Here is a 10242-nt window from a genome sequence, read left to right on the forward strand (position 1 = left end):
CCCCCCCCCCCCGCCCCGCCCCGCCCCTGCTCCCTCCATCCCTTCCTTCCTCCCTCCGTCCCTCCCCATCGGATATTAGACATCCTATATCCTTTTGAAGTGCCACATGTGTAGTGGATCCCACACATCAAGATATCATTCGCTTTATCCTATATCCTCTTGAAGTGCTTGTCTTGAAGTGTTAAGGATATGGATCCAACTCCTCTCCATGGAGGACATTGCCCAGATAGTGCCCATAGAACTTCGCCTGTGCAACATGTGGATTCTATGTATCCTATGATCGGAAAGAAAATCTCTTATTATCACCCACTTAACCGTTCCATTCCCTACTGAAAACCCTCACCTTGACCAGACATTCCCTGACTTTTTTATATTCTCATGAATGGGATTAAGGGTGTCAACCAAGATGATTTTGGATAATCAGATGGCGGTTCCCTATCGGTTCCACTCCCAAGAGGGCTAATCCAGAACCATCCATACTAGGGGTTTGTATGGTAATGTTCTAAAAAATTGTTTCTGATGTTTTTTTTTTTTTTTGCTTTTCGTAAAAGAATTGGAATAAAATCTGTATATGACAGTTGATCCGTGTTTTGCTTTTTTTGGAATGAACCTGGTAGAGAAAGAGTTTTCACCCCTATCTGAGAAACAATAAAAACTTGTGCCAAAGAACGAGAATCACTTCTTCAAAATTATGCACACGTCTTTGACAGAGTGACTAGAAAAAACAAATCAAAGTGGTTCTCGACCTAACAGGTTCTCACCACGGACACCACCACCACTACCTCTAATGCAACTTCAAGGCATATTTAGTTTTAGCAAAAACAAACGGAAAAATGTTTCTGTTTATATGGCATTCCATACATGTTTCTTTTTTTGTGTAACAGCAGACAATTTTATTTTTTTGGTTTACCATAAAACAGCTGTTGGTATAGAATTTCACTAGAAGTCCAGAAATTTAAAAAACTGCTTTTGGCTCAAATTTAGCTTTTTGAAATAGAAGCATTGCCATACAGAGCCTAATGCCCCAAAACTAAGATCTGATCCTGTTTTATAACGACATAATCCAATTCTGGTTTCTTTAACAGTTGTGGGCATTCAAAGTCTCAAACACTTAAAATTAAATATTTTTTTGTAACTACCACCCGTTTCGGTGAACGCTCAAAGTCATGAATACTCAAATATAAGTGTTTTCTGTTTTTTTACACTTAACCCTGAGTTTTTCTTTGTAAATTATGACATAAACCTTATCTTATAACTATTAAATACTAACAAACCCTAATAAGTCAATATGCATCTTAAACAGGTTCTAACATTTTTTTTTTTAATAAAATCCTACCTAGCCGTTTGAATTATAGTGTGAGTCGTTATCTCCATCAAGACTAAAAAACCCAGGTTGCAGAAACTTTCCTCGTATCTGAGCACATAGAAAAAGAAATAGGTTGGGTTCATAAATTACCCCTTTAACTTTTAATGATTATTGCATCAGTGTCTAGGGTATCCATATTAAAGAGCACATAAGGATATGGGGTCATTTCATAGAAACTTGTGAGAGATAGTAGGAAATAGGACCAATTGCAGTTCATTTTCCCTTTCCAAATTACATTTTGAGATGTGTTTTGATACAAAGCCTTCCTCGGTAGCACGAAAGTTCCTGCAATGGGTAGTAGCAAAATTTCATCTGAAATTAGGAAAAATGTATACATGAGATCCCATTGGCTCCAATTGATTGCAAAGGGAATTAAAGGAAAAAAAAAAATGAATTTTTTAAACTTAAAAATGAAATTTTTGTAATCATTACCACATGTGATTATATCACTAACTCTTATAGGTAAAATATATCATTACTAAATATGATAAGAACTAAGTAACATATACAAAACTTTCTTAACCCAAGATAGTAGCAAGTCCCTTCTAAGCATCCTCTGAAGAAACTCAGTTGTGAGAATATGATCCAGCAGCTTTGGAAGTTTGATCAGCACCATCCAATGTAAACTTAGGTCTCGAAGTTGTTGAATTCAATGAATCCAACGGTGGAGCCGTGGGGGACACACTAACAAGGGTTTGGGCTTGTGGTTGGGGTTCAGCCCTAGTACGGCATATGGGGCAAGTGGAGTGGGAGCTCAACCACACACCAATACACTCTACATGGAACATGTGTTTACAGTTTGGTAGAAGCCTTCCCATCTCTCCATCTTCTATGTTGCTCAAGCAAACTGTGCACTCAGTCTTGTTGGTGTCTTCAACCTCCTCTCCAGTTCCCTTGTAGACGAAGATCGGTAGGGAGGCGATGACCGATGGTTGGAGCCCCGTCTGCGGTGGCTCTCTTGAAGTGGCCCCTATGCTTAGATGGATTGTCCTGCGGTCCCTTGCTTGGCGCCGGAGGAGACACCTTATATAGAAAGGGTCTTCGGGGTAAGCCCAATGATTGTTAGCCATTGCGGCCTTCAATGAAGAAGAAGATCAATTGAAGAACAAAAGAAGCAAAGGATGGCTCGGTTGGTCTCTTATTCAAATAGTTCAAGGAATTGATATGTATAGGCGTGGGGAGAAAGAAATATTTTGATGATTGACTTGGTCTACATATGTTAATTGCGTGCAGGATGGGTCTTCAATACTTCAATAATTGATATCTTAATCTTCCACGTTCAATGTATTTTCTTTTCAATAAATTGACTAGAAGCCATAATTACATGATTTTCATGTATCTTTTTCATTAAACCTTTTGTCACTCATGGATGAATTTCGGACCTAGGTTTTGACCAACCATAAGGAAATAAATACATATGTTCAATGGGTTTAGATCTTCTTCAGTGCTACTAGAGGCTCAGAGCGTGCATCCAATGCTTGGAAGGACCTAGGGTGCATGTCTTTGCGTTGGACCTCCAGTGGCACTGGAGAAGATCCTATTCCATGTTGCATATGGGCATCATGTGACTATTATATCCCACACTACATTAAATTTTCCATAGGAAACATATTTATCTCCTCACAACAAAAATGGCTCAAAGATTATGTGACTTTCATGAAGAACGATTTTTATCTCTTGCTTACTCTATTTAGGCTTTCTTTGGTTTGATTTTGATTTAAAAAATTTATCGATTTCTTGAAATAAGTCAACAAATAGGTTTTGGTCAAGAAATTGAAATTGTATTGTTGCGTCAACTAAAAAAAAATTATTCATGGTAACTTTAATTTTTGAAATATATATTCTTTTTTTTTTTTTTTTTTATTAACCAAGGTGTCCAGGCCAACTTATGCGCACCTCGACTAATCCTCGGGGAGACTAGTACAGCAACCCATGAATCGAACCTGAGACCATACGCCTAATCCACACAATCCTTAGTCAATTCCAAAAATGCATTCATGATTTCCTCTAAAACATTTTCTAATGAAGGATTGTACATTGCACAAATTTGAATATTGAGACAAGGGGGAACGCCCTTGAGTAACCCACGGGTGGGTACAGAATAAATAAGAAAGCACACACACACACACTCACACACAATACTTACGACAGGGTTTGATCCCATGACCTCCTCCCCTGGATGCCGGCTCCACAAGCCGAAGCTACCACCACTAGGCTATCCTAGTGTTTGTGAAATATATATTCTATTTGTATTCATCCTCTAGAAAACTAATCATCCAAATCTCTCTGACGTATATATTCTATCGAACATCTTCCATGTATTATCAACTTAACAATACTTCTCAGAGACAATGAAAACTGTTGTTATTGTCATGCCTAAGAAATGACTGAAATGGCCTAGATCCGGTGAGCCCCAAAGGTTGGCAAGAAACAGGAAAGGAGTTGAGAGGAGCATCTCTTTAGTCCCAGATCTATTAAGGGAAGAGACTGGGCTAGTTAATAATCTCTAGCACCCATTCCATAGCCACAATGTGTTTTAAAGCTGTGAGATTCATGGGTCAAAGCAAACAATATTGTGGCTTAATACAGGATTGAGGCATCATAGTTGTCAATGAATAGAAATTAGACCAAACCCATTACAGAATTATTAAGCATAAGTCTCCTTCCCCAAACTTAAGGCACGAATTGGACCCGCAAGTTCTTTCTTGAAGTCTCCGTGTACTAGAAAACCCTAACTAAGCAAGCTTCCTCCCTTTGAGGCACAGTTGTGGGGATCATCTCTGGTAGAAGAGGCAAAGAGGCTCGTACGACGAAGACCAAGCCAAAATCCACTTAAAAATCTGATAAGTTGGTGCTACTTGTATATAATTTTTGTTGACAAGCTTCAACTGGAGCGTTATGCAAAGAGAAAACAGGTCCAAATATTGTAAGAGATAACAGCTCGCCCTTCACTAATGGTGCTGGAAAATCAAATTTAGAAGAGTCCTAATCAAATCCACAATTCCAAAATGGAAAGAAAGATAAGAAGATCATAAGAATATTAGGGCGCTACATGTAGTCATTATTTGTTAAAGCTAGGCCACTTTCTTTCTTGTACAATATGATTTGGCTCCTTGATTCTCTCTTCTTCTCCTCCTTTAAAAGATAATTTATGACAATGTATTTAAAATAGTGAAACGATTCTCGTGCCACATTAAACTCTCTCTCTCTCTCTCTTACCGTTTTAACATGGCATCAGAACACCCTAGGTTACGATGGGATCTATCTCTACCACTATATCATCTTCTTCTCCCACCTAGAACCTTGTCTTCTCGTACTTGAATCATGTCATCTCTATCAAACACACTAATTTTAATTATTTGCTTTGGAAAAATCAATGCGTTCCCATTCTTATGGCTACTATTTTTGGATATTTTGCATTTGGATGCTTTTCTATCAAAATCAATTTAATTAGATTAAATTAATTATTTCATTTTCATTATGTTCTTGTTTATAATTGTTATATTCTGTGCAACTGCCCATTTATATTGTTATCTGTTCTCAGCTACGGACAGACTTGGGCACTCTCTTCAAGGGTTTTCATATTGTACATTCGTTCAATAGGAATTGGATTACAATATAAACAGAATCACTTATTGTATCGAAAATTGATCCATTAATATTATTGAATAATTCACCACCGAGTTATTGTTTGCAACGGAAATCTTTTGGTAGTTTCTTTTTTCCATACCTTAGAGGCACTTAGTGTTGCATTTATATTTTTTGTACTTGTGGTGAATCAATTGTTGATGTCAATTAACAAGACTGACTGCACACTGGCCGCTCGGTGTAAACGATATAAATGACACTCAATAGAGTTTAAGAATAAATCCAAAGAGAGTTGTCGAACCTTGATTGGATTTTTTTTTTTTTTCTTTTTTTTGATTGGAAAAATCCAAGGCCTTGGTTTTGTGAAGAGCTTACTAAAAGAATTTATCTTATTATTAATAAATTAATCAACAAATCATTTGATATGCCAAATGAGTAGAGGAGAAGCATTGTGGTTCTGATTTATAAGAACAAATGGGTTTATAATATTGATGCCAAAATATATATATGTATATATATATATATATATATATATATCAAAAGTGCGATATTTATTCATTATCCAAAAAAAAAAAAGTACAATATTTTCTGTTGCAAAGAGGGTTATATAACAAAAGCAAGAAAAATAGCTAATGACAACCCCTCATGGCCAAAAATATGTAGAACACAAAAAAATGGAGGCTTGATTGATATTGAGAAAGAGTAGAATCATCTTCAATACCACCTTAGTTGGCACTCTTACAGCTGCATTGAAGTTAAGGTACGTAATGGTGGGTGAACATCAGTGAAAGAATAAAAGGGGAGTTTGCACAAAGAGGAGTGAGGGAAACGAAAAAAGACGATGTCATGCTAAATCTTTGACAATGAAGTGAATGATAATCACCTCAATTCGACAAACCATCCATCGCTGCATGACTCCGCTACAACCAAGTCCTAGGCAAGGAAAATTTTGGGTGCAAAGGCAAAGTTTGAGATCAAGAGCTGAAGATACAAATATTGGGAGCATGCACCAGAGGATGTCATTATCGGCACAAAATCAAGAAGCATCAAGAAGGAGGAAGACTTTATGGTTTTTCGGTAAAAGTTCAGAACTATTATTGAGAAGAAAATAAGAAATCAAATGTGCATCAAGAGCACCAAAAAGTAGAAGAGAAACCCCCACCTTGTTGTTTTATGGTTGTCCTTGTTGGCAACTCGGCCACGTGGCGGTGATGACGTGGTCAGTTTGGGTGACGTGGATGAAAATGATGACATGGCAGTATCCAGTGTCACCGATGAGATAACAGAGCAGCTTGATATGCATGGAGTGGTTTAATACATCATTAATAGGTGGTGCGGGTTTCTGGGTCAAAACTGGCAAAATTGGTCTACTTACGATCGAGGGCATTTTCGGCAATGAAAATGACATTTTTGGAAGATCGGTTCTTCATGAAAAATATATATTGTAATTTTCCTAGTCCAGTGCATTTGATTTCGTCACATTCCGATACCGTATGAAGAAGTTACGGCATTTATGGCAGTCAAGGGCAGTTTCGACATTGAAGATGAATTTTTTAAAGGAAGCGTTCTACATGTAACAATACGAAAAAAATACAATCTTTCAAACGGTTCTGATTTCATCACATTCCGATTCCGTATGAGAAAGATACGTCATTGGAACTGTGTAGGGGCATTTTGGTCTTGTTACATGGATGATTCAGATGATTGAGTCTTCTGAAAAGTCGTAGAGCATCCAGTTACGATTCCAACGCACTTCGTTTCATCTCGATCGGATATCGTATGAAAAAGTTATAAGCGTTTCCGTAAAGTCGGTTCGAAAATCCAAACCGAAAATCCATCAGTTGCTCTCGGTGTTGGGTGGATTTTTCGGAATTTATTTTTGAAATTCGAAGGGCTTTTGTGTAATTTAAAGATTTTGAAGGTCTGAGTTGCAAGGGGTCTTTAAGCACTGAAACATATGGAGGCAGGGGCTTGATTGTAATAAAGAGGAGTCAAGGGAAGTGAAATGGACGGCCAAGATTCGACCACGTAGGCTTGATGCCCATCCAAAGGCTGCTGAGATTTTGGTGTGATATGGACGAGATAGATGCTTGCGCGTGGGATTTGATTGGTTAGATGCATAATTCTTTATCCACTGGCGCTACACTATATCAAGGTATGTTATTGTGTTTCGCGCGTGTATAGAAGGTATAAAAAGGATTCCGATCTTAATGATCTCATGAAATCTGATTAAAGCCATCATTGAAGATTCGGATCCAACGGTCAATATGCATTTTCACTTTTGTGAGTGGGAGACAAGCTCCCTTAAAATCCGGAAAAGCAACCAATCATAGATCGACAACACTTCTGACGATGTCAGCGCCTACGTCATGATGACGTCATCGAGATTCAAATCTAACGGTTTGGATCTGTTGTCCGTTGGTTTAATCGGACGGCTTGGATTATAAGATCTCTTATATGAGATCTACGGTCAGATTTCGCCCCTGTTGTGCGCGCCGCCGGTGTAGCCAACGCCACCCGTACGAATATTCCATTTCGGGCTATCTCATTGCTCCAACTTCAAAAGGTCATATCTCCCTCATTTTAAGTCGGATTTGAGTGATTCAAGTTGGAGATTCTTCATCTCTCCGAGCTCTACACATCTGAGGGAAGAAATCAGGCAGAGAGGTTGCTGAGGTGGTCGGAAAAACGAGTTGAAGCTCGTGGAAGGCTAAATGTTTGAATGAAACACTTCCATCCTCTTGCACTTCATCCATAGCCACCATTAGAGGCTTAGGAAGCTGCTGGAAACCAAGGTAGCAAGTCCTATTGGTTGTTGCCAAGAGAAAAGAAAAGAAAATAGTAGAGAAGAGAAGAAGAGGGAAATAGAGAAGAAGTTTTTTCCTCTCTTTGTGTGTGTGTGAATGTGAATGTGAATGTGAATGCCATTGTTACTCCATGAAAGTAAAGACAAGGAGAAAAGAAAGAAGAAGAAGAAGAACCTAGAATTTGGTTCTTGTGAGTTGCTTCAAGAAACCCAAGTGCCAACCGGGGTTGAAGCATTGGCGGCACCGAGACAACGTGATTGTGGTCCGCATCAAGTGGAGATCGACATTATTGCATCTCCGACGGTTACTCCTTGCCAAGGTAACCTCACTTTTGCCAAATTTCCATTATTATAAATCATTGTAGGCAAGATGTTTGATAAAATGCCTAAGTGATAGTTGTAGTCTATTTGGGGGAAATTTGCATGTATGAGTACTTCACTATAGGGCATTGTTATAAGCCCAACTTTATTTTATTCGTGTTCAGTGGGTGCTGGACACAGGGGCTATGTGTTCCTTGGTAGGTACAACTACCTAAACCTATTTGCCGTGGGTGCGGCCTCTCAGATCATTCTGAGAAAACTAGGGTGAAGATCTAGCCATTGTATGTCATTGGTGGAAACTGGAAATGTGTTCCCTTGGCTGTGGGTGCAGTCATAATTAGTATTGAGTAAATGCTGAGTCCGACAGTGGGCATTACTCCGTGCATGTAGGCAACTGGCCGAAGCACGTATTTCTTGTGTTGTGGATGTGTATGCTCGTATTTGTATTGTGGATTGGAGTGCTTGGCTGCAGAATGGGTGTGTACATCTGGTAGACCTGACCACTTGGTGGTGCAGTGTGGATGTGCATACGACTGTGTATGTATGTGACTGTGATTACTGTGTGAGGTTTATAAGACAGATCTGGGCAGCAATACATGTTATGTGAGTAAGTTTCATGCAACAGTAAGAATGGTCAGTAGTATACATAGCAGCTCTGGGCAGCATCAATAGACTGTGCTATTGAAGTGAAAATAGTGATTGCCACATCAGGGGTACAGTTGGAAAGTGAAAAAATATTTGGCACACTAATTCACCCCCCCTCTCAGTGTCAATCGGGACCCAACACACCTTTGGCATTGCCATCAGCAGGGGATCTCAAATGCTAGGTAAAAAAACAGTATTTTGGCATAACTAAAGCATCCTTCACTATCTAAGGAAGTATGCCACAATATTTGCCACCCTAAAGTAATGGGTTACTTTATAGTTTATGGACCTGAGAAATGGCAAAATCACACTCCAATCTTGCATTGTAAACCAAGGGATAGCATTTGATTACATAGCAGTTACCACCGCTTCTAAATCCGATTCAATCCAAAGAGATTCCATCCAACAGTTTATAGCTTGAAGAATTCCTTGCATCATCCAACTGAATGCAGTCTCATAGTTGGTTTTAATTAATACCCAAGAAAGAACTCAAGGCATTGATTATGCTACCCCTGTGATCCCGTAAAATACCTCCTGCACCAGCTCGACTTGGGTTCCTATTAGAGCATCCATCCACATTGAATTTTACCCAACCTGTCATTGGTCTACACCAATATACTTCAAGTATAGGTTTTGGAGTGCAGTTGATGTTACACCTATGCCCAAAACTTCGGACTAATTTCAATTTTTGAACACAGGTGATGCATCCAAGGTGATAACCACTAGTAACTTGAAGATTTTCCGGCTCACTGCATAGAAGGGTTACAAATTCCCAGAGAAGTCAGTGTAAGTCGCCTGCCCTTGAGGAAATTCACCTAAGCCCCAATAGTTAAATACACAGGAATATGGCTCACACATTTGTACAGGCCCCAGAGACCATTGATGGTGGAGTTGTCCCAACTACATGGGGCACAATTGACCCACACTGTTAGGAGTATTGTGACAAAATAGGTTATTTGACTGTGGGGCCTAGGCCCACCCGTGCACCTCAAAACACCTCCAATAGATGGTACAACTTACAAATGGGTGGAATAATAGGTTAGATCTCCCCAAGGTTGGCCCACTAGTGTAAATTGGGAAATTAACCCAATAATGGGAGTAAAATACCCATTTATTTCCCAAATAGGCCTCAAAACACTTAAATTACCATATAAAGAGTTATAAGAAAAACTCATTTATTCCCTAAATAAGCCTAAGTAAACATAAGTTACTAGATAAAAGTTATTAGCAAAACCCATTTATTTTCCAAACAGGCCTCATTAAACGTAAGTTAGAGTTATGAGCAAAACCCATTATTTATCCAACCAAACCTTAGTGAACTTAAGTTTCTATATAAGGAGTTATTAGCTCATTTGTTTCACAAACACCATTTGTAAAGGCAAGAGAAGAAGAGAAGGGAGAAAGAAGAAGGAGAGAAGAAGAAAGGAAGCAAGAGAGAAAAAGGAGGTTAATTGGAGCAAGGGAGGAGGTCATCTCCACTCACCGACACTATTAAAGGTGAGTTTCACTCTCTCTA

The 10242-nt window shown here is 38.9% G+C and overlaps 1 protein-coding gene across 1 annotated transcript; it reads right to left on the reverse strand.

The window, feature by feature from the left end:
• Positions 1 to 1719: 1719 nt before the first annotated feature.
• On the reverse strand, positions 1720 to 2490 carry LOC122085834 (E3 ubiquitin-protein ligase ATL41-like). The gene has a single exon (XM_042654426.1). The coding sequence runs from the start codon at positions 2434 to 2436 to the stop codon at positions 1933 to 1935; it is 504 nt and encodes a 167-aa protein (XP_042510360.1). The 5' UTR covers positions 2437 to 2490; the 3' UTR covers positions 1720 to 1932.
• Between the last annotated feature and the right edge of the window lie 7752 nt (positions 2491 to 10242).

The sequence above is a fragment of the Macadamia integrifolia genome, chromosome 8 (assembly GCF_013358625.1).
Source record: "Macadamia integrifolia cultivar HAES 741 chromosome 8, SCU_Mint_v3, whole genome shotgun sequence".
NCBI classification, from domain to species: domain Eukaryota; kingdom Viridiplantae; phylum Streptophyta; class Magnoliopsida; order Proteales; family Proteaceae; genus Macadamia; species Macadamia integrifolia.

What these genes read in the sequence shown, in the direction of transcription:
- LOC122085834 (XM_042654426.1), bottom strand. Translation starts at nt 2,436, where the DNA reads ATGGCTAACAATCATTGGGCTTACCCCGAAGACCCTTTCTATATAAGG.